Source organism: Amblyraja radiata, chromosome 2 (genome assembly GCF_010909765.2).
Source record: "Amblyraja radiata isolate CabotCenter1 chromosome 2, sAmbRad1.1.pri, whole genome shotgun sequence".
Taxonomy (NCBI): Eukaryota; Metazoa; Chordata; class Chondrichthyes; order Rajiformes; family Rajidae; genus Amblyraja; species Amblyraja radiata.
Window position 1 is genome coordinate 48414831 of NC_045957.1, and position 25667 is coordinate 48440497.

The 25667-nt window shown below is 42.6% G+C and overlaps 1 protein-coding gene across 4 annotated transcripts in view; it reads left to right on the forward strand.

Moving 5' to 3' along the window:
- Positions 1-25667, forward strand: part of hdac9 (histone deacetylase 9) — a 503463-nt gene that overhangs the window by 113954 nt on the left and 363842 nt on the right. For 2 of the 4 annotated variants that reach the window (XM_033045928.1, XM_033045918.1), the window contains exon 3: positions 20808-20969. The exons of 1 other annotated variant lie outside the window; for it this stretch is intronic. In XM_033045928.1, the coding sequence (XP_032901819.1) occupies positions 20808-20969 (162 nt within the window). The remainder of the gene's footprint in view (positions 1-20807; positions 20970-25667) is intronic. One more of the 4 variants, XM_033045937.1, reaches the window with a different exon arrangement.

Below are 25667 nucleotides of genomic sequence, written 5' to 3' on the forward strand. Positions count from 1 at the left end.
ATGTCCCCTGTCCTCGATTCCTCTACTCTGGGCATGAGATTATGTGCATCTACCCGATCTATTCCTCCCATGATTTTATACACCTCTATATGATCACCCCTCATCTTCCTTCGCTCCAAGAAATAGAGGCCCAGCCTGCTCAACCTCTCCCCATAACTCAGACCCTCTAGCCCTGGCAACATCCTCGTAAATCTTTTGTATAACATGGTGCCCAGAACTGAACACAATACTCTAAATGCAGTCTTACCAACGTCGTATACAACTGCAACTTCTATACTCAGTACTCAGTAACCTCCCAACTTCTATACTCAGTACTCTGATCAATGTACAAAAGCCTTTTGACCATCTTATCTACCTGCAACTCGACCTTCAAGGAACCATGCACCTGTACTCCTAGACCTCTCTGCTCTACAACACTCCCCAGAGGCCTACCATCCACTGTGTAGGTCCTGCCCTTGTTAGACATCCCAAAATGCAACACCTCACATTTTTCTGTATTAAATTCCATCAACCATTCCTCAGCCCACCTGGCCAATCGATCCAGATCCTGCTGCAATATTTCACAACCATCTGCGCTATCTGCAAAACCACCCACTTTTGTATCATCAGCAAACTTGCTAATCTTGCCCTGTATGTTCTCCTCCAAATCATTGATATGGATGTCAAATAGTAACGGGCCCAGCACCGAAACCTGAGGCACACCACAGGCCTCCAGTCCAAGAAGCAACCTTCCACCATCACCCTCTGCTTCCTTCCATGAAGCCAATTTGCAATCCATTCAGCCATCTCTTCTTGGATCCCATGTGATCTAACTTTCCAGAGCAGCCTACTATGCAGAACTTTGTCGAATGCCTTACTGAAATCCATGTAAACAACATTTACAGCTCTGCTCTCATCGACCTTTTTGGTCACGTCTTCAAAAAACTCAATCAGATTTGTGAGACACGACCTCCCATGTACAAAACCATGCTGACTATCCCTAATCAGCCCTTGCCCATCCAAATGCCTGTATAACCTATCCCTCAGAATAATCTTGAGTAACTTTCCAACCACAGATGTTAAGCTCACCTTCCTATAGTTCCCAGCATTTTCCCTGCAGCCCTTCTTGAATAGAGGCTCAACATTTGCTATCCTCCAGTCTTCCGGCACCTCTCCTGTATTTAAGGACGACGTGTAAATTTCAACCAGGGTTCTCACAAATTCTCTCCAGTTTCCTACAATGTCCTCGGATATATCTGATCAGGCCCTGGAGATTTGTCTACCTTCATACACAATAATACCTTCAGTATTTCTTTGGTGGTAACACTGACTATCTTCATTGAAAACTTCAAACTTCTTAAAATGACCGTACAATCAAAATACTTTTCTTTTTTTCTTTTTCACACTTTGGAATCATTCCTTTTTGAAAGATCTTGATATCTGGGACTCTTGGCTCCCTAACTGAACACAGTCATTTTTGCTAATCTTCATTGAGGAAGAATTTATTTTCCCATTCAACTTCCATATGCTTACATTTACAACCTTTGAAAACCTTTCTGCTCTGCTGCACCTTCTTAAATAGGTATCTGTGGTTGATGAAGGTGCTTTAATTAAGCTGCAGTGAAGTTGGTAAGAACAAATGTCAGTACTTTTCTTTGCCGTAGCCATTCCCTAAGATATGAAAATGCATTTCTTCAACTGTGTGAACTATCACATTGCTTTTTGAAGATAAACTGGTGAGTCAGTGTTAATTCTATGCTTCAATCTTCATTCCAGTGCTCAAGCTAACTGTTTTCTTCCTCCCCTTGTCTTTGTCAGCCTCTCCTTGGCATTTTGTTTCGTATTGTAATTAGGTTTGGAGAGTTAAGGAAAGGCCCATAGTATAGGTTCAAATAATCAATTTTAGTAATTTCAGTGATTATTTAGCATACAATAGGAAAAATTACATGACCAAGAAAACTGTTACTGGCAACAAGGATGTTCAAAGCAAAAGGAGTTTTGGTGTATGATGGGCATATACCCAAAACACAAGCAAGCTAGAGCCTCCTGGTTGACAATGGAAGTGGAGGTTAGAAGAAAACCGAGATGAGGGTTTATGACTAATGTCAGATGCAGTACAGAATCAAAACATAAAAAGTGCAAGTACCTTCAGCAACAACCAGAGGTGGACAGGAAATGCTAACCCTCTCAGAACTTTATTCAACCCAAACAAAAGTGTACAAAGTAGGTAATTTGAGTAAACTTGGACAATTTAATTGAATAGCAAATGAGGACTAAATGATCTACCTTGATAACCACATGAACTGTATGTCAATGTTAAAGGGAGCCACGTGAGCATGATTATGCATATCTATGTTTGTTAATATTACATAAGCCAATACATTTAGTTCTCATCTCTCCTTCTGTAGAGGAAGATCACTCACTTACACTTAAAAACAAAAATTCAAAGCATTTCTGATTTTACTTTACCTCTAAGAGTGTTTCTTATCGATCTTCAGCTTGTTAGAACATTTTAAAAGTGAACATTGGGCCCTGTAAGATTGAATAATCTATCTCCTGACCCAGGGCACCAACAAATTATTTGTGGTTGTGTTCTAAATATTAATGGTTATCTAGGACTAGAGTTCATAACCTCAGAATTAAAGGACCTTCCTTTAGGAAGGAGATGAGGAGGAATTTCTTTAGTCAGAGGATGGTGAATCTGTGGAATTCTTTACCACGAGGCTGGGGAAGCTGTCAATTGATATTTTTAAGGCAGAGATAGATAGATTTTTGATTAGTATGGGTGTCAAGGGTTATGGGGAGAAGGCAGGAGAATGGGGCTTGGAGGGAGAGATAGAACAGCCATGATTGAATGGTGTAGACTTGATGGGCTGAATGGCCTAATTTTACTCCTATCACATGAAAGACATGAGTTGATTTAAATCACAGTGCAAGTTTAGATGCATACAGTGCTCTGAAAATACCAGGATTGTTCTTGTCTTATATATTAAAAGATATTGTAATTGATATTTATTTGAAATATCATTTATAGAGTACCTTTTATGATCCCAGACTTTCCTAAAATGCTTTTGTGTTAATGAACTGCTGTTCCAGTGTAATCACTGTTGTAGTATAGAAAATGCTGCATGAAAATTGGGCCCACCCAATTCCACCAACAGCAATGGGATAAAAACTCCACGAGCTTAATTAAACTAATGATGGTTTAGTGTTAAATAATGGAGAAGCTACTTTAACATTTGCCTCAATCCTGTCTCAGAATCATACAGCATAATATCACATAAGCAGCCTGAGAGGGCAGACAGATCTGCTTAATTTTGCCCTTGAAAGATCGCACATTCAATTTTGCAGCAATCCCTTAGTTTGCATTGTTATTGGTATTAGTATTGGTTTATCATTGTCATGTGCTGATATAGTAAAACTCTTTGTATGCAATGCAGTCAAATTATACTGTACGTGAGTACAATGAAGCCGTTTATATAAACAACAGATTGTTGTACTGAGGAGAAAGTAAAGAAGAAAAATAAACAGAGTGCAGAATATAGTGTTACACTGTTGAAGCGCTACATTTACAGAACATTTCTGTATTTTGACCACACTCTTAGCTTATTAGAGGACAGTTCAGTAGTCTGATAACAGTGGGGAAGAAGCTGCTCCTGAATCTGGTGGCATGAGCTCACAAGCCCAACAGGAGAGGGGAGAAGAGGGAATAACTGGTGTGTAAATGATTCTCCATTATGTTGACTTGTTGACACTGAGGGAGACCATGTTACAAAGCTCCCTATCATCTTCCTATACTCCATCTCATCATCGTTCAAGATCCAGTGCTATTTGCAAACTTGCAAATAGTTAGAGCACAATTTGGTCACATAGTTGTGTATGTGGAATTTAATAAGGGGCTGTGAACACATTTTTGCGGGTCATTGGTTTTGAGAAATATCATGGAAGACGTTTTGTCACCTATCCTCACTGACTGTCAGAAAGTCGAAGATAGATTTGCAGAGGGGTGTGGTGATTCCTTGGTCCAGGAGTTTGGAGATTAGTTTGTTTGGGTTTATGGTGTTGAAGGTGGACGTACTATCAGTAAATAGGAGCCTGACATAGGTATCCCGATTATCCAAATGTTCTAGCAATTTGTGTAGCACCAGAGACATGACATCTGCCATGGATCTATTGTGACGGTGGGCAAACTGCAATGAATCAAGAATGTCTGGGATCCTGGAGTTCACATGTGCAGTCACCAGTTTCACGGTCGTAATACCTTTTATTTGACACTGTGGTGATATTGGACTTTTAGAAAAAAGTAGGAACATCAGAATGGAGATGTGAAAGGTTAACGATATGAGTGAATACTCCTGCCATCTTGTCTGCACAGGGACCGAGGACATGGCCGGACTCCATCTGGGCCAATGGCATTCCATGGGTTCACTCTCGGGAATGCTGGTTTGACGTTTCTGACAGTGACTGCGGGTAGAGATGTATCCAAGGCTGTCGAGGTGGATGACCTTGTTCCACCAAACTTCTGTTCAAATCAAGCATGGAATGCACTGAACTCCTCAGGGAGGAACACATAGTGCTGCAGCAAGTAAGAATGTCATTGTCCTATCTGGGACATATGACAATAAAACACTCTTGACTCTTGACTACCAGCGATGCTGCATACTTCACTTTGTAGCCTGGTTTATCATGCAAGCCTTGTCACAATCAAAGGGTGTCCAGTATGCTTTTCTGGAACTCTAGCTTGGCCTGGAATTCACTCTTGGCATCATTGACGGTTTTATGAAAATTGTACTGTAAATAGATTTCTTGTACCATTTGGGATTGTTTGATTTTAATGCCGTTCAATGCTCCAAACCAGGGAATGGACTTGAAGATTCATCCATGATTTCCATTTGGGGAACACTTGTGTTGTCTTCTTAGGCACATACTTCTCTACATGCTTAATGATGAAGACTGTGGTAGCAGTTGCATCTCACTTGGGTTGACCACAAAATCATTGAATATTTGGGACTAACCTGAGGGCTCCAGTTGCAGAGCCTGCGGAACTGACATCGCGGAGCTGGCCAACTTCGGAGCGGGAAGAGCTGCGGTGGCACGCGGCTGCGACCCGACTTTTGGAGTTCGGAGGCACCGGCCGCAGACCCGGTGGACGGGAACATCGGGAGCTCCAAGTCCCTGGTGGGAGACCGCTTTTCCGAGCTCCGCAACGGCGACTTCTCCCACTGGAATCGCGGGTTTAAGGACATGGAGCCGGGGCCTAACATCGCCCGGCGTGGCTTAAACGGCCTCAGGACTTACCATCGCCCGCCGGGGGCTTTAACATCGGAGCCCCAGTTCGCCTCGACACTGCAGTTGGACTGCTGGACCATGGGAGAAGGAACAAAGGGAAGAGATAAAGACTTTGCCTTCCATCACAGTGAGGAGATGTTGGAGACTCACTGTGATGGATGTTTATGTAAACTATGTTAAGTGTGGGTCTTGGATTGTGTTTGTAATGTAAAAAACTGTAGAAATGGAATTTTGATCAAACCCAGGTTTGAATGACAATAAATAGCATTCTATTCTATTCTATTTCTGAGTCAGTCCACCAACTCAAAGCAGTTGTGAAGAGTCTCATCTGTTTTCTCAGACCAGCATTCTATGACTTTCTCTACTGTTCAGTTTCTGTTTGTAGGCAAGGAGTAGAAGCCAGATCAAATTTTGCAATGCAGCCAGGGCATATAGTGGTAGGTGTATTTGATGGTTGTGCAGCAATGGTCTGGAATGTTTGGGTCTCTGGTAGGACAAGAGACATGCTGATCGAGGTTGGCCTGGTTGAATCCCAGACTATTATTACCAAGACCTCAGGCCACTTTGTTTCAAGGCTATGGCCGTGGTATATAGTTCATCCTGTGCACATTTAACATCGGCATTGGGTAGAATTTAAACCATTGTCTAAAGCAGGAGCTCCCAGGACTATGTGTTCAAACATCACAAGAAGTTGATTTGGGGGCAGACTCCCACGCCTGAAAACTTGCACAAACGATGCCATTTGGTGTCAGGCTAGACATTTGTACTTGTGTACACAAAAATGCTGGAGAAACTCAGCGGGTGCAGCAGCATCTATGGAGCGAAGGAAATAGGCGACGTTTCGGGCCGAAACCCTTCTTCAGACTGACTTGTACTTGTGTGATCTCTCTCAAGGGCATTGAGGGGACAAAGGTGATGTTTTACCATGAAAGCTAACATTGACAGCAAAGGCTCAGACACATGGGCTAAAATCCTAAGGGGTCGTATTGGGGTGGACATGCAGAGGTTGTTTCCTTTTGTGTAAGAACTTTTAAAAGCATTAGATTGTTTTAAATGGGTAACCATTTTAAAATAAAATTGAGGTAATTTTCTTTGCAGACGACTATGAATCTTTGTAGCTTTCTTCTTCAAAGGGCAGTGGAATTTTTGATATTTTTGAGGCAGCGGTAGATCGGGTTTTGCTGTATATGGGTGGAAGGGGGCGGGGGGGGGGGGGGGGGGGGGGGGGGTGGTGTAAGTTTACTGTGGGTAGACAGGAGGGCATAGTTGAGATTACGACCAGATCAGCCAGATCTACCGAATAGGCCTGCTTCTGCCCCAATTTGAATGTTTATACAGGTCTGAGGGAAATGTCCCAAATGTCACAAGATCAGATAAAGATCGAGAAGATATAAGTTCAACCAAACAGAATGTCTATTTTATGAGAGATATGCCGGGCAACAAAATTAAATTTTTACTAATTTAGATCTGCATAGTAGACTACAGCTTATTTAAACTATTTACTATTTTGTATATTTCTATGCATCCTTGAGCAAAATATCAATGTAAAGATATGTGAGAAAGTTACTGCAATGTTGAGTTCAGTTAACACAGGTGCTGCATCAGTGAGTGGGAGGACCATAACTGGTAAGTTTAGCTATTGGTGTCGACAAACCACTTCCTGATTGTTGCTGCAGAGAAAAGGCAGTAACAAGAGCCCTGAGAACTATTATTTGAACGAGCAGGTCACTGGAGATTAGATGAGTATCTTGGGGAAGATGAAAAGTAGGACTGGTGAGTTTTTGATTTCAACAGTATTGTTCTTTCTTTTGTTTAAGAACTTTCCATAAATTCTTCAGATTTTAAGCTATTAAAAAAACGTAAGTAGAAAAAAATGTTCACATGCAAATTATAATTGTTAATGCTGTGTGGGAGAATGGGAAACTCGCAAATTAAAACGCTTTGAAATATTAGCATATTTTGCCAAAATTAAAGATTACCATCAAAGTTTCTGCATTACAAGGTAAAATTACTATGCTTCCTGTAGTTAATTACTCCATGACTATAAAGATTTTTTATTTACTTTGAGTGTTTAATGTTATCATTTTTGGCACTTAACAAAATAACAATGTGAGCAAATGCTGAATTATTTTCCCCATTATCAGTAGCTTTTAAGAAGCACTGGTGTAAGTGAAACTTGTGGCATGTTGCTGTTCTTCATTATATGAATTTCATTCAGAGCCTGCAATATATGATAAATACAACTGTTTGTCATATTCAGCAGAAAACAAAATAAAAGATGCTTACGTTTTCCCATAGTCGTTAGTCAAATAGACAATAGAAAATAGACAATAGGTGCTCTAAGAGCCAGCACCGCCATTCACTATGATCATGGCTGATCATCCATAATCAGTACTCTGTTCCTGCCTTCTCCCCTTCTCCACTCATTGACTCCGCTATCTTTAAGAGCTCTATCTAACTCTCTCATGAAAGCATCCAGAGAATTGGCCTCCACTGCCTTCTGAGGCAGAGAATTCCACAGATTCACAACTCTCTGGGTGAAAAAGTTTTTCCTCATCTCCATTCTAAATGGCCTACCCCTTATTCTTAAACTGTGGCCCCTGGATCTGGAGTCCTCCAACATCGGGAACATGTTTCCTGCCTCTAGCATGTCCAATCGCTTAATAATCTTATATGTTTCAATATGACTCCCTCTCATCCTTCCAAATTCCAGTGTTTACAAGCCCAGTCGCTCCATTCTTTCAACATATTGATAGTTCGCCATCCCTGGAATTAACCTTGTGAACCTACGCTGCACTCACTCAATAGCAAGAATGTAATTCCTCAAATTTGGAGAGCAAAATTGCACACAATACTCCAGGTGTGTTCTCACTCGTGCCCTGAACAACTGCACAAGGACTTCTTTGCTCCTATACTCAACTCCGCTTGTTATGACGGCCAACATACCATTAGCTTTCTTCACTGCCTGCTGTACCTGCATGCTTACTTTCAGTGACTGATGAACAAGGACACCCAGATCTTGTTGTACTTCCCCTTTTCCTAACTTGACACCATCCAGATAATAATCTGTCTTCCTGTTCTTGCCACCATAGTGGATAACCTCACATTTATCCACATTAAACAGCATCTGCCATGCATCGGCCCACTCACCCAACCTGTCCAAGACACCCTGCATCCTCACAGCACTCTTCTCACTGTTCACACTGTCACCCAGCTCTGTGTTATCTGCAAATTTGCTAATGTTACTTTGCATCCCTTCATCTAAATCATTAATGTATATTGTAAATAGCTGCGGTCACAGCACCAAGCCTTGCTGTACCTCATTAGTTTGCCTGCCATTCAGTCGGTGGGGGGCGCTGCAATGGCGGCAGCCCTGTCAGCAGTGCGTTAGTTTTCTCAATTTTTTTTTTTTTTTAGTATGTTTTAAAGTATGTTTTTAATGTTTCTTTGTGTGTTTTGTGTGGGGGGTGGTGTGGGGGGTGAGGGGGAAACCGTTTTGGCCGCCTCCTCCATGGAGAGGCGACTTTTTCCAGGTCGCCTCCCCCGTGGCCTAGCAGCAAGGATCGGCGCGGCCTTTCCCGGTGACGTGCCCGGGGCTTCAGCGGCGGGCGCAGCGTGGACTCTCGGCGTGGAGCGGGTGAGCCCTTGCTGGGGCTCGCTGGAGGGGAGCGCTCCGTTTCGCGGCCCGGGGCAGCCGCGCGCGGTCTGCACAGCTCCAGCTGGCGCGGCGTCTACGGCCCGGGATCCCTCGTGGGGGACCCGGGGGAAGAAGAGGCCATCACTGCCGGCCCGCGGCCAACTTCTACCGCGGGCGCGGTGGCGACTTACCATCACCCCTGGAGGGGAGCTTCGACCGCTGGCCCTGCGGTCTGCGGTGCTTCTGGCTGCGGCGCGGCGGGAACTTTAAACTTTAAATCTCGACCGCCGGCCTGCGGCCTACACCAACTTAAAGCCGCGGTCTCCGGTGGGGAAGAGCCGATCCTGGACTTACCTGGACTTGTACCTTGTCCTTTTACCATCTGGACACCCGCAGCAACGGCTGCGGAGGGTTGAGGTCCCGACCACGGGGGAAAATGGAGGAGGACTGGCCAATTTTGTGTGCCTTCCACCACAGTGATGAATGCTGTGGTGGATGTTTATGTTAAATTTTTATTGTGTTTTTGTGTGTGCTCTTTATCATTGTACCACTGCTGACATATTCATTTCACTTGCACTTTATGTGCAATGTGACAAATATGCCGTATTGTATTGTATTGTATTGTATTGTATTGTATTGAAAGAGACCCGTTAATCCCTACTCTTTGTTTCCTGTCTACCAACCAATTTTCTATCCATGTCAGTACCCTACCCCCAATACCATGTGCTCTAATTTTGCCCACTAATCTCCTATGTGGGACCTTATCAAAGGCTTTCTGAAAGTCCAGATCCACTGGCTCTACCTTGTCCATTTTCCTAGTTACATCCTCAAAAAATTCAGAACGATTAGTCAAGCTTGATTTCCCCTTCATAAATCCATGCTGACTCGGACCGATCCTGTTACTGCTATCCAAATGTGCCACTATTTTATCTTTTATAATTGACTCCAGTCTCTTCCCCACCACCGATGTCAGGCTAACTGGTGTATAATTCCCTGTTTTCTCTCTCCCTCCTTTCTTAAAAAGTGGGATAACTGATCCTGAATCTATAGAACATTGGAAAATGATCACCAATCAAATGTGAACCATTTAATTCTGAGCCTATTAAAATAATTATCTGTCAGTTGATACTCCTTCACTCCAGACTGGTACTATCACATGACGTAAACAAATTTGTTTTTTTTATATTAAAAGGAAATTGAGTTTAGATCATAGTGTTCGGGTATTCTCCACCTTTCACTGACATGGTTTTAATAGTTTTCTGTTTAATTCAAAGTTTCCGTTGGATCCGATAATGATGCCTTGGTTTGATATTTACTTTTTCAATCCAAATAAATGGATGACGTGTTACCGGATCTTTGCCAGTATTTGTTTTTCAAATCGTTGTATGATTTGTCTGCCCATTTTTGTAAGGGGTTGGGCACAAACAGTTTTAAATGGATATATCAACAGTAGCTGGACATTCAGGATCATACTAGCTCCCAGGGGAGCATTGTACTTTTACCTCTCCTCCTTAATTCTTTATATCCCTGCAACCTATTATGCCATGCAATAGAATTTTTAGCTCCCCTTTAAATCTTTCCGCTATTATAAACATAGAAACAGAAAATAGGTGCAGGAGTAGGCATTTGGCCCTTTGGGCCAGCATCGCCATTCAATAGGATTATGGATGATCGTCCAAAATCAGTACCCCATTCCTGCTTTCTCCCCCTACCCCTTAATTCCGTTAGACGTAAGAGCTATATCTAACTCTCTCTTGAAAACATCCGGTGAATTGTCCTCCACTGACTTCTGTGGCAGAGAATTCCACAGATTCACAATTCTCTGAGTAGAAAAAGTTTTTCCTCTCTCAATCCTAAATGGCACACCCCTTATTCTTAAACTGTGACCCCTTGTTCTGGACTCACCCAAGAATATTTTTCCTGCATCTAGCTTGTCCAATCCCTTAAGAATCTTATATCTCTATACTTATAAAACTCTGATCTTGGATGTGTGTGTATTTGTGTGTGAGTGATGTTCATGTGTGTAATCTCCTCGAAAACACAACGCGCTATCAGTGAAATTTTTACATATTCCGATAGAGATTTACGCCATGATGTCAAAAATCTCCTTATCTGAAAATGTAATGCATTATTTCTCGAGTTATTTATGAAAATGTTCATAAATCTCAAATAACTTAGAAAATAAACGAGATGGTCTCGATGATGACATCACAATGGATCTGACTGCCTGCATCTGCTCACGCTGTGAGTGACTTCACCCCTGTCTGTCTTCTGTACTTCTTGGCTTCTTAACTTTTACTTCTTTAAACTCGTCACTTAGCATTTTTAAACTGCTGCTCAGGTCGTGCTGCACGCTCCACTGTGCTCCTTGAAGTTCTAGATCATGGCGGCGGCGGTCGTTATCGCCGTGCAGGTGAGGGTGCGGGGCAGCATGATGGAAAGGTGGCCGTGGCGGCCATAACTCCCTCTGGGAGACTATGGAGACCCGCGATTCCTCCGTCGATCGAAGGGACTCAGGGAATCGTGATGAGTTTTCCTCGCTGGTGATCCTGATCCCACCTGGCGATCTCTGGCCATCACGGGGGACGACCTCCTCTCCGTCTCCCCTGCCCGATGGTCTGTCATGCGAGTAGGTGGGCTTCCCCTCGCGGAAGCCACGATCGGCTTGCCCTCCGCTGCTTTTGACCGTCCTCAGATCGCGCCCGCCCGCGGCCTCCCTTGAGTCTCCGCCGCCCACTCGCCGTGGGACCCGCAGCCCGCTCAACTTGGAGCCCGCATCGCGCTCGCCATGGGCCCCACAGCCTGCTCGCTCGCAGCATGCGCGCCCACAGCCCGCTCGGCTCCCCTCCTCCTCTCCCCCCCTTCCTCCTCTCCCCCCCCCTCCTCCTCTCCCCCCCTCTCATAGAAACATAGAAACATAGAAAATAGGTGCAGGAGTAGGCCATCCGGCCCTTCGATCCAGCACCGCCATTCAATATGATCATGGCTGATCATCCAACTCAGTATCCTGTACCTGCCTTCTCTCCATACCCCCTGATCCCTTTAGCCACAAGGGCCACATCTAACTCCCTCTTAAATATAGCCAATGAACTGCCCTCAACTGTGGCTGAGAATTCCACAGATTGGCAGAGAATTCCACAGAGGGGACACTCCTCTCCCCTCCCTCTCCCTCTCCTTCCCCCTCCCCCTCTCTCACCCCCTCCTCTCTACCCCCTCTCCCCCTCCTCTCTCCCCCCTCCTCTCTCTCCCCCCTCCCCCACCCCCTCTCTCCCCACTTCCTCCCCTCCCCCCCTCCCCTCTCCCCCCTCCCCCCTCTGCCCCCACTCCCCACAAACCTCCCTCCACCCTCTCCCTCTCCCCTCCCCCTCCACCTCCCTTCCCTCCCTTTACCTCCCCTCTCCCTCACTCCCCTCTCCCCCCCCCCTCTCCCCCCTCCCTCCCCCTCTCAACGTCCCCTCCCCCCCTGTGTGTGTGGGGGGTGGTTAATGTGTGTGACGCCGCAGCGTTGAGGGGACGGGACCCAACGAGTCCCACGGTCTAGTGTTTCTATAAAATTCCCTCTCATCCTAAATTCTAGTGAATATAAGCCCAATCGATGTTACAGTTCATTACTTGTCGAGGCATATGCTGAAACTGAATCAGCAGCCCAAGAATCCCATTGACATAATTTTACTGTTAGCTGTTATTCACCAGCCATTCTTAACTATTTTAATTTCGAAGGCATTTTGGCAGTCACCAAAGACATCAGCAGTGTGTAGCAATAAACTCTAATACATGTGGCAAGTTGCAGCTGTGTTAATACCACATCTAGGAATTTAATCTTCTTCTTGAGGAACAAGAAGTGGTCAAGTGACTCCTGTTATAAGGCTCGTAACAGTTGAGTGAATAACAGGCCACAATCACTTTGCATTGGGGCTGAATGTTTATATTTCAAAATGAATTGGTATCATGCCAGGAGATGAGTTGTGCTTCAATCATTGGGAGAGGCTTGTGATTTCAGGCAATAAACAGTGGGGCTCCCCGGAGGGAGGTTCATGTAATTGAGACCACAGATCTCCTGAAAAGGATGCCACTGATTCCCCTAATCAACTGGTATTTTTCATATTAGGCTTCTTTAGCTGATTGCCAAGTGAAGGTATATCATTTGGCCTAAGTTCAGAAATGCATGATAATTTAAAAATCCCACAAGAAGTTACTGGCAAGACTATATACATTGCTGAGTCACATACATGAGGAGGTTTCAATTTTGATCACTGCTTTCTTTGAGATCATTAATCTCAGCTGGAACAGCAAGAAGAAATTCTAACATATATAGCTTTACTTTACTGAGCGAGGGTAAGGTGGGCGGGTTTTGGTTTGTGTGAATTCATCAAATTGATTGGGAATGTTACTTTTTGCTCTGCACAATATAGTGAACAGGAATCTTGTTGAACTTGAGTCTGTCTCAATGGACAAACCACCACTTTCAGAGCCTAAAACATATTTCCTGAACTTGCTATCTCTGCTCACATGTGAACAATCGCAGCTCAGTGGGTTGGTGACATATCCCATGAGACATCTGAGAAAGAGCAAAGTCCAGCAGGAGAAGAAGAAAGGGAGTTAGAAACATGAGCAGGTGAAGGTCAGATGGCCCTGTCAGCTTGTGCAAGTTACGTTCTCTATTATTTAACATTATGCAACCTTAAAGATATCTGCACAGTCCTTCAAATACATGGTGAATAACACTAATTGCATTCACAAAGCTTTCATTTTCTTGTAAATGTAATGCGCTGGGCTTCACTTCTTGGCTCAGGCATAAAAATACTGGGTTGCATTTAAAAAGGTCACTTTCATTTCTGTATTGTGAAAATAGTGGTATTTTGTGCAGCATATGCGCTTGTAATTTGTCAGCTTTGTACTAAATACCAAACCAAATTCAATTTGACTAACTGGTCAGTTCCCGAAAATAGTCATATAATCACAGTGTGGGGTTAACCAGTGCTAATTGCTTCCAGAAGGCCCAGTTTGCATTACCTGCTCATGATCAAGCATACAGCATGCAGTTTGTGTGCGTGACTGATTTGGCACCATTAGAACTAGCCTGCTTATCAGAAAAGGAAAAGAGAGGTGGTGAGGTGTGTCCTGGGATTAGCCGCTGCTGAAAGTTGCTGCAGAGATTTATGTTGACATAGAAAAAAAATCATACAAATTGCCAAGATCTTTTGCGGAGGCTTTAGTATAGGAGTTAAGTGGAGAGATATGATCTATCCTTGGAGCAGGAGGATCTTAAGATGCACTCTCACATGGCAGTGAAATCATAGAAATGTGCAGAATAATGCCAAAAATGAAGCTCAAGAATTTGGATGCAGTGCAGTAAAATGTTCAACCCCTGTAAAATATCCAGTATTGCATTGAGAACACCACTAGACAACACTCCACTTCATGGCTCCCACTCCCATTAAATATTTACTAATACAATATTTATCAATCACAACATATACCAAATATTCATATGTTAATCTCACCTTCGCACAAGTTACATTATTTTAACTCTACACCGACACGTCACAGTTTATCCACACTATTCAAATACATTGTGCAAGATTAATTGCCTTATTTCTCATCTTTATAAAGGACATGATAGCTCATAATTCAAGGCAGCAGACGAGTGGGGGAGGGCAAGGATGGTAGGAAATAGAAAGGAAGAAAAAAAAATGGAGAGGGAACATTTTGGAGAGGGGATGTCAGGTTGGAGCAAAGGATGAAACAACACACAGGTGCCCTCTTCGAGCTCTGTGCAGTGGTCTGCATTGGACACCCACCCAAGTCCCTTGTCACGCTCAAGTCCCACCAGCATGCGCCTGCATGCGGCGAGCGTGACCAAACCGGAAGCGGGGCCGCGCGGATTTCGAGTGAGTGACGTGAAGTTCGAGCGAAGTCCGCGGGAAGTTCGCGCGCGACGTACGGCGTCAAGATGCTGCGTACCGTGTTGAGACGCTGCGCACGCCCGTCGAGGCGGTCAGTTTTTCGGAGCCCCGCGCGATGTCCATACGGTTCCAGCGATCGAAGTGGGACCGGCCCCGCGAGGCCGCACGGCACAAGCGACCACGTTAGGTTGCGCTTGCCGCATGGAGTCGCATGCTCGTGGGACAGGCCCTTTACTATCCATATATCAAATCCAAAGATGATACATGGCATGGTGGCACAGTGGTAGAGTTGTTGCCTTACAGTGCCAGAGACCCGCATTTGATCCTGATTTGGGTGCTGTCTGTATTGAGTTTATACGTTCTCCCTGTGACCTGTGTGGGTTTTCTGTGGGTGCTCTGGTTTCCTCCCACACTCCAAAGACGATACAGGTTGTCGACTTATTGGATTGGAAAAATTGTAAATTGTCTCAAGTATGTGTAGGATAGTGTTAGTTTGCGGGGATCGCTGGTCGGAGCTGACCCAGTGGGCTGAAGGGGATGTTTCCATGCTGGTTATCTCTAAACTATCCTAAAAATCCAGTCATCGTACAGAGGTGCCACAATATTTTTGTGCCTCCTACCTGAAAATAGATAGACACGTTGAATCGATGTGGAGAGAATCAGTGAAAGTTAAGTCAATATCCCAGCAGGCAACCGTCAGTTCATTTGTGGTTCCAAAAATTTATTGTGATGGCCTTCTAGTTTTACTCTACATTAAAAATTAAGGTTTAATCCAATTGGTAAGTCAGTAGCTTATGGACTGTTGGTTAATGATGTCGTCATATGAGATGATTGGCAAGAGGAAGTGCCTGTTCCAATTTCCCAATTAGTGGAACCTTCTCTGGAAATGTCCACAAACACTCAAAACAGGTGCAACACACTTTTATGTGGGATTGATACGTGAAAAACAAGCATGCATTTCTTTTCAACCTCAAAATTTATTTTCTGGGCTACTGTTTCTAATTCTTTCTGCTGCAGTGCATCACTTCATGCTTGGGTTCAAATTTCATCTCCAACTTACTTGTCCATTGAACCTATCCATATCCTCATGTAGTTTATCACTACCCTCATTATTATTTTATTCCCTTTGTGTAATATGGAAATTTTATCTTATAAAGCCAAGTTGTGTTACCAATCATCTCAGTTCAGTCCCTTGCGAATACCATTGTTTGCCATCCTCCAATTGGAAAATTAACCATTCTCCATGACTTGCTGCTATCTGGCTTCAAACCAGACCCCTGCCCATGTAGTTACTGATCCTATTTCCTGGGTATCAGTTTTGCTGATCAGTTTTGTGTGCACGGTTTTATCAAATGCCTTCTAAAAATGCATATAAACAAAATCCATCACATTTCTGTCATCAGCAATCTCTATTACTTTAGTAAACAAAAATTGATTTGGTTCATCAAATGTCATTTGACTTTAACAACTCCATACTTCCTCTCTGTTAATCAATTCAAATTCTCCAAGTAGCTATTATTTTTTATCCCCTGCATATTATTTCAAAAATCTTCCCCATAATAGATTTGACTGACTGGTCAGGGAAGTTTGAATGGCAGGTAGGTGAACAAAGGCCTGAGATGGGAAGAAGACAAAAGGCTGTGAGATCGGGAGTTAAGGAGAGAAGAGGCATGAAATAGGAAATTGGAGGAAGGGGTGTAGGTGGAAAGGGATGGGGGAAAGGTGAAGGGTTGTTCCATTTGGGTAGCTTCCAACCCAATGGTAAGTACATTGAAATCATCAACTGTAGGCAACTAACCAACAACAACATTTTCTGCTTCCCATCCCCTTGTAGCTATATCCCTCCATCTGACTTCACATTTCATGCCCCTTAACTTACAGCCTTTTGTCTTCTACCCATCTCTGGCCTCTGTCCACCTATTTGTCAATCAATCCACCCCGACCTCCTGCCCTCCCCCGCCCTCCCCTCCCCCTCCCCTCCCCCTCCCCTCCCCCTCCCCCTCCCCAACTATATCCAGCTATCTCTTGCATGGCTTTGTCTCACCTCCACCTCACTTCTAGGTTTCTCTCCCCCGACTACAATCAAACTGCCTCCGGATGTCATGCTTGGTGTCTGAGCCAAACCAGACCACACACACACTGACACTCTCTACACATACTAGGGGTATTTTAAAATTTACAGAAGCCAATTAGCCTATAAACCTGTACATCTTTGGGGAGGAAACTGGAGCACTCGGGGGGGAAAAAACCCCACGCGGGTCATGGGGAGAAAGTGCAAACTCCACACAGACAGCACCCATAGTCAGAATCGAACCCGGGTCTCTGGCAATCTTAGCTCCTCAAAACATGGAACAAACAGTAGGATAGAATTTCTCTTCTTGGTACTTGCGGGTCAATGCATGCATTTTGAGGAAGAAAAAACAGCCGTTCATGTCTTTTCTCTTCTGGACCATTTGCATTATGCAAGAGCTTCAGGCAAAGGCTGCCTCTTGGCTTGGCCCTGTGATTAAAAGCCATGGAGGCGATGCAATTGCAGCAGCTGAGTCCTCCCCAAGATCCGGGCCTGAGCACACTGCAGCTGTGCTCCTGACCATTGAGACTATTGCTACAAAACTGCTGTCAGATAGATCCAAATCTTTCAAATCAGCCACAAGAGAATCTTCCTCATTCAAGAACAAATCTTACCTTGCCTTCCAATCCATTCACCTGCCCCTTGTAATTTTGCAGCCATCCAGAGTACAGCCTCCAGAGGACAAGCCTTGGTGCTTGATTTCTTAAGCCAGCTAGAGACAAAGCAATAAATACATGCTCCAATTTCTTCTTCATTGATAACAATGTTTCACCAGTATCTTTCATCAGTGGAGAAAATATACCCACGATGGATAAATTCTCAGTTTAGACATAGAGAAAAAAAGTGTAGGAGTAGGTCATTTGGCCCTTTGAGATAGCACCGCCATTCATTATGATCATGACTGATCATCCAAAATCAGTACCCCGTTCCTTCTTTTTCCCCATATCCCTTAGATTTGTACAGACAGAAAACAGATGTTTTTTTTTTAACAAAAAAGAACGAGCTATTAAATAGATAGCTCCAAGATTGAGCTCACACTTAAAAGGTTTGGATTCAAGGTGCATTTCAGGGACAAAATTCTTGGCTGACATTTCAGTGTAGTACCGAGGGAGTGTTAGGCTTTTGAAATTGCTATCTCACTGATGAGTTGTTAAACCCAAGCTTCTCCAAATATCGATGGTCCTGTGGTGATATTTAGTGAAGCAAATGACTTATTCCAGCTGTGATTATCCTCCCACTAATATAACTAAAAGCCGATGATCCTGATGTTATTAATTTCATGTTTCGGCGAGTTTGGTGTGTTCAAACCTTCTGCCATATTTACTTATCTACAATAGTCTTCTAAATGTTAATTGGCTGGGTACAAAGTATTTTAAAGCATTATGAACATGATGAAAGGAATACAAAAACTTTGTTTTTCAAAATGGACGACCATACAACTCATAAAGCTATAGTAAATAAGTATCGGAATAATAAGCTGCCACGGTGGAATTATTTTTCAGTTTTATATATCACTAACAATTAAACAACAGGCCAAATTGGGGATGAGATCAGTTTTAACTTGGACATTGTAAGCTGAAGGGCCTGTCCCTGTGCTGGGTGGTCTATGTTCATGCTGTATAACTTTGACTCAATTTAAGTTAATTCCACAATCATGTGTTTTTGAGTGCATGTTGCTTTTTCTACTCCAGCATTTGAAAAGAATATGCAACATATCTGTTATTTTCTTTGATGCAATACATATACTAGAAATGATGAAAAGTGTAATAAGGAAATTGTGATATCACTGCAATAGTGGGAAATTCTAATAATTTCTTCCCAACATACACATAACAGATAATTGACTGAAATTACAAGGCAATCATTTGATTAATAATTCGATTGACATTATGAACAGCTTGAAAAGTTTCATTACTGAAGTCACATTATTCCCTTAATCTCCCAGCCAGCTGCATTTGCCATGCAGTAAGGGGTTCTTGAGTCAGTCTCCCCAACTTCTGGCAAACGTATCTTTCTAAGGAATCCTCGACAGATGTTGCACATCTGCGTCATTGAAAAAGCATATTGCCTGTTTCAAAATAGAATTTACATTGCACTGATTGACTTTCCAAAATATGTTTTGCATACAATCAAGTGATACCCCACATGTGGCAAAATGCATGCCAACCTTCTGCCTTAAATGTGTGTGTAGAAGTACTTCATTTATAAAGCATGATGAGAATATAATTAAACAGCTGCACACATCTCGAAAAAAAATACCATGCATATTTTAGACTAGTTGGCTCATTAACGACAATTTAGTTTAACTCAAACTTGTCACAATAAGGAAGCTGCAAAGTCACAAATTGCTGCTGAAAGCTACATATTCAGGACCTGATAGAATCTTTGACATAAATTAGTTTTAATTTTATACAGTTGAGTTAAATAATATGGTTCCAAGCTAAAAGGGGATGCCCTTATGTGGTGTAGTGTGAATATAGAGTTCACCACCTGGGCTAAAAATAGATGACACTGCAATGTTATTCAGCTGGTGCCGTACTAATGGACAAATGGGTCAGAATTAGGTTTTTGAGCATTGTCATTTTCATTCTGATTATTTAATTTCAACACCGTTGTTTAATAATATTTTTACATTTGGAAATGTAGTCTGCACTTTAGTCTTGGGATTACAGTATTTCTTGTTACAATGTGAATAACAACTCTGCTTGTCATTGAGATATTAGCCTATCAATCACTAAATGGCCTGTCCCACGAGCATGCGACTCCATGCGGCAAGCGCGACCTAATGTGGTCGCTTGAGCCGTAAGGCCTCGCGGGGCCGGTCCCACTTCGATCGCTGGAGCCGTATGGAGTTGTGCAGAGCTGGTCTCGACATCGCGCGGGACTCCGAAAAACTGCCCGCAGCTGCCTCGACACCGTACGCACCGCCTCAATGGGCGTGCGCAGCGTATCGACGCCGTACGCAGCGTCTTGACGTCGTACGTCAAGACGCCGTACGCAGCGTCTTGACGTCGTACGTCACGCGCGAACTTCCCGCGGACTTCGCTTGAACTTCACGTCACTCACTCCATAGATGCTGCCTCACCCGCTGAGTTTCTCCAGTATTTTTGTCTACTTTCTTTCTTTCTTTTTTCTCTTATCACATTCTGTTGGTTCTTGATGAATCATATACAAGATATCTTGAAGCTGTTTTCAAGACTATGAATTTGCTATGATTTAAATTAGCAATACTTTGATTGTGAATCTCAAAATGCTTGATGTGAACAATCATTGTTTTGCCATTAAATGGTGTGATAACTTTTAAAGCTGAAACAAGCATTTTAATCTTGGTTCTTTGCAAATGTTTAGGTTGCACTTTGGGCTTTTTGCAATAATATGTATATTTTTTTAATATTGATTTATTTTAAAAACACCATACTATTTACAACATGCAAACTTTTTTTTGTTTAATTAGTTAATCATCTAACAATTTTAATACATCCTCTCCAACCTGGTCAGCTTTTAATTTAAGCAGGAATCTCTTAAGTTGCACCTTATCAAATGGCTTTTGGAAAGCCAATTGCATAACATCAACACCACTATGCTAATTATTTCCTCAAAGAATTTTAATAGTTCTTAAATTCTCCTTGTAACGTAGAATTGGATATAACAAACAATTTTAACTTTGTGACTTGGTGATTGATATCAGTAAATTCACCTATTTGCAATCTCACATTGACCAATTTTACTATTAATGTCTCTGAATCTGTTTAAGGTCTGCTAATACAAATACTTTAAGTAGTTTCAACTATATTCAATTGAATTTAACATTTTCTACTATAGCTTTTATTTTGCTATAATTTGGCTAGTGAAGTCCAACTGTTTAAAATTGGGTGCAGAATGTTCCTGTTCATGTGTTTAGTGGTTTTATTATTTTGCATTAAAGTCATTCTAGAGAGAAAACGAACAGACTACAATGCTGAAGTGCCTATCAAAAAGCAGTTTGCACATGCAAGAAGATTCATCAATCTAAATTCAGCCTTTGATCCATATACAACCACACTGCCTTGGTATCAACACTGGGGACACGGTGAGTGCACATTTAATGGTAAGTAGATGCCAATGAACCATGTTGGCAATTGCAATAGTTTTACAACATTTAATAATATGAATGGGATATGGAACCATGAATTCATTGGAGTCGAAGTTAATCTCATTGACGGTAACTGCAATGCATCTGCACAATTTTGGACTGAATTTATGAGATTGTTAGTGCACTCACAGGGGGCAGCTTTGTGACAATGCAAATGTGTGGGGGGGGGGGGGGGGGGGGAAGGGTACTGTGGGGTATATATGTCATCCATTAGTTCACAAAGCAGATGTGACACCAGAACTGCCATATTGGAACTTGAAACATTAGCGGACATCATTATCTAATTTCCCATGCCTGGATAGGCGAGTTAACTAAAACAAAAATTACCCACAATTTATTTTTATGCCAGTTGCTATAATTTTATAAGTGATGCTTTCTCGAATAGTATAAGGTTTCAAGGACCGAGAGTGAATGGTTTGACAAGCTGCACCGTATCAAATGGATGTTTTGCTGCCAAATATATGAAAGCACCTCTTTGGAAATCTAACATAGTGAGAAAGGAGTGAGAGTATGTGGTTCAGGTTAAAATAGTTATTCATAGAGGAGAGCTATTTACTGGAGGGACTTTCCTGCCAAGACATTGGCATGAAACCAATAGTTCAGTTCAGTTTCATTTGTCATATGTAGGATAACACAGTGTCAATGGTACAATGAAAGACAACGGGTCACCTCAGCAATGATATTACAATAATAAAAATAAGATAAAATAAGATAAGATAAAAGTGACATTGGTAGATAAAAGACAATAATACATAAAGTTATCAACATATATGATGTGTTTAGGAGTTCAGAAGCCTGATGGCCTGATGGTAAAAACTGTTCTTAAGTCTGGTGGTACGTGCAGTCATGCTCCTGTATCGTCTGCTTGATGGTAACAAGGAGAACAGTCTGTATGCTGGGTGGCTGTGGTCCTTGATGGAATAATGGAATGTCTGCATTTTTCCCTGGACTGAATTCAAAAATGTACCGACTATAAGTAAACCATGGGTAAATGATTCAATGTTCTTAATTATTACATGTGCTAAGGCACAGTTAAATTCGTTTTTTGCATAGAGTTCAGTAAGATTATTGCCATCCACAAGTACAATCCCTGGTTAAGTACAGAATGTACAGAAACAGCCCACCGAGTCCATATGCAATAGTTGCCAGAATTTGGCACCATTTCAAAGTCCCAGCTGCAGCTGTCCATAAAGGCCCAGTGGAGCTGTCGCCTCCATCCGGACGGTCCAGTAAATTGTCGTCCTCCTCCTCGCCCAGCCACCTGCAGCTTTGTGCCCTGCGGGAGCCTTCCACAGCTGACCTTGAGTGCATAGAGGTTTAAGCCCCTGTCCCATTTAGGAAACCTGAACGGAAACCTCTGGAGACTTTGCGCCCCACCCAAGGTTTCCGTGCGGTTCCCGGAGGTTTTTGTCAGTCTACCTACCTGCTTCCACTACCTGCAACCTCCGGCAACCACCTGCAACCTTCGGGAACCGCACGGAAACCTTGGGTGGGGCGCAAAGTCTCCAGAGGTTTCCGTTCAGGTTTCCTAAGTGGGACAAGGGCATAAGACCCCAAATTATTTTGCCCCCAGCCCTTTGTTCTAGCGTCTACTGCTGCCGTCAAACACCTCCACCCTCCTCTCCCATTCCCCCGTCCACGGGGACTCCAGGCGTGTTCCTGGTTCCACGGCGAGGCTGCCAGGCCTACTGCCAGGGTACAGCAGCGACGCGGCCCATTGGGAGCTTCTGCCACATGTGGCCCCTCACATAAACATAAGTAACGTTTTCCAAAAAAATTATTTGCTCACTTGCCTTTGTATGAAGGACAATCTGAGCGTGTGTTCGAAGCTGCAAATAACACTTATTAAATGCATACTTTTTGGTTATAAGGAATATAACTTCATATGGAATTCTAGCCTAATATCCTTGCTTTGTAATCGATTCAGAGTGCAATAGCCAAGTTGACTTTGTAGTCTAAGCAGCCAGAAACTAATGTATTTTATTATCTCACATTAATTGACAGGCGTTTTTTTTTTAAATGCTCACACTAACTATTTTCAAAGTGTTATTTCAAATTTATGTAATGTAATTAAAAATTATATATTTTATTCACCCATACACATGGCTAACAAGGACCGTGAAATGCACAGAAATTCCTCTTTTTGATAGCTGTCCTGAAAATAAGGTGGGAAAATAAATTGCGTATCCTGTTCATCTATATCAAGTCTGTTAAATGCTGTCTTGAGAACTCTTCTCACGTTAGTTTATCATTACGTTATCAGAACGGTTTAATTTGTGGACAGATTGTGTTTGTGAACAATATCTGATTGTATGTGATAGAGTATCCAAAATTAGTTGGGGTAAAATTGGAATTGGAGTAAAGGGGTTGTACAATAGTAAGTTATTAAATATTTTGATTTTCGGAGAATTCATTTATAGGTGAAGTGGTTAACTAGGAGGTATATTTGACATTGAAAATTGTATTTATATTGTTATTGTCAGGTAGATATGCAGGTATGTAGTTTCTTGTGAATAAAAATAGAAAGTAACAGCATCATAATCCGTCACTTATCTAGATTGTCAGAATTGACTGAATATCTGAGCTGAATATGCATTGAAGCATTGTTCCTCATCAGAAATATTGATCATTATGGCTTGATCAGTCATGTTGGTTTTCAATTTCTGGAGTAAAGTTGACAAACCCTGTGAAATAATGCATGTCTATCCACAATTAATACAATACAATACAATACAATACCTTTTATTTGTCATTTGAACCTCACATGAGGTTCAAACGAAATTTGGTTTCTGCAGCCATACAAGAAAAGAACCAAGACACACACCAACACAATTTACACAAACATCCATCACAGTGAGTCTCCTCCTCACTGTGATGGAAGGCAAAGTCTTGTCTCTCCCCTGCTCTCCATTCCTCTCCCGAAGTCGAGGTCAAAGCCCCCGGTGGGCGCTAGCAAGTCCGCGGCCACTCAAAGCCACGCCGGGCGATGTAAGGCCCTGCCCCGGGTCTTGGTGTTGGAGCCCCTGGCGGGCGCTAGCAAGTCCGCGGCAAATTAATTATTCATAAACATCATTCTAATAATTGTGGAATCAGTTTGGATGGATAGCATGCCTTTAGTTTATGTCATATCATAAGCCTTAATCTGACTGAAGTGCTGAATTGCCTTGTAAGAACTCTCATAAAAAGGATATCCTCCTTTAACTAAAAGATAATTTAACCATTCAGAGATAATATGGCTGATATATATACACATACATGTTCATTCACAGTATATCCCTTTGATTCATTTGACAACCAAAAGACTTCTGTGGGGAAAATATATTCCATATTTCAGTATTTTTATTTGAAATATTTCCATTCCTTCAGTGATAAAGGACAATATTCCAATTGCCTCTTTATGTAATTTTTAAGACTTTTAATTATATAGAATGCAAGGCAACTTTAATTAGGCAAGGCAACTTTAATTAGGCAAGGCAACTTTAATTAGGCAACACAGCTTTAGCATTTCCAAACCAAAGGCAACACAGCTTTAGCAGTAAGTAGTAGAAAGTAAGCATGCAGGTACAGCAGGCAGTGAAGAAAGCGAATGGCATGTTGGCCTTTATAACAAGAGGAATCGAATATAGGAGCAAAGAGGTCCTTCTGCAGTTGTACAGAGCCTAGTGAGACCACACCTGGAGTATTGTGTGCAGTTTTAGTCCCCTAATTTGAGGAAGGACATTCTTGCTATTGAGGGAGTGCAGCGTAGGTTTACAAGGTTAATTCCTGGGATGGCGGGACTGTCATATGCTGAGAGAATGGAGCAGCTGGGCTTGTACACTCTGGAATTTAGAAGGATGAGAGGTTATCTCATTGATACATATAAGATTATTAAGGGCTTGGACACACTAGAGGCAGGAAACATGTTCCCGATGTTGGGGGAGTTCAGAACCAGGGGCCACAGTTAAAGAATAAGAAGTAAGCCATTTAGAACGGAGACGAGGAAACACTTTTTCTCACAGAGAGTGGTGATTCTGTGGAATTCTCTGCCTCAGAGGGCGGTGGAGGCAGGTTCTCTGGATGCTTTCAAGAGAGAGCTAGATAGGGCTCTTAAAAATAGTGGAGTCAGGGGATATGGGGAGAAGGCAGGAACGGGGTACTAATTGGGGATGATCAGCCATGATCACATTGAATGACGGTGTTGGCTCGAAGGGCCAAAAGGCCTACTCCTGCACCTATTGTCTATTGTCTATTGTCTATTGTCTATTTCCAAACCAAAGGCAACACATCTTTCACATTTCCAAACCAAAGGCAACACAGCTTTAGCATTTCCAAACTAAAGGCAACTCAGCTTTAGCATTTCCAAACTATATTTTCAAACCACATTAAGGGCACTGACTGGTCAGTAAAACCACTCACAGTTTAGTAGATCTGTGTTCAGTGTTATTTACAGCTCAGACTGAGAGACGTGAGCCTCCCCCATCTTGCAGAGACTGACTGAGGCACTCAACACTTCCGGGTTTTTTAGTCCCTCTGGAAGGGGCGTGTCCTTCAGGAGAGAGAATCTCAACATTTTTTAAACACGAATAACTCTTTTATTTTTCATCAATGGGAAAAATCCTCTTGTCCTGCGCAGCGGAGGGGGACTCTGAGTAAGATGGCCAAAATCACAGC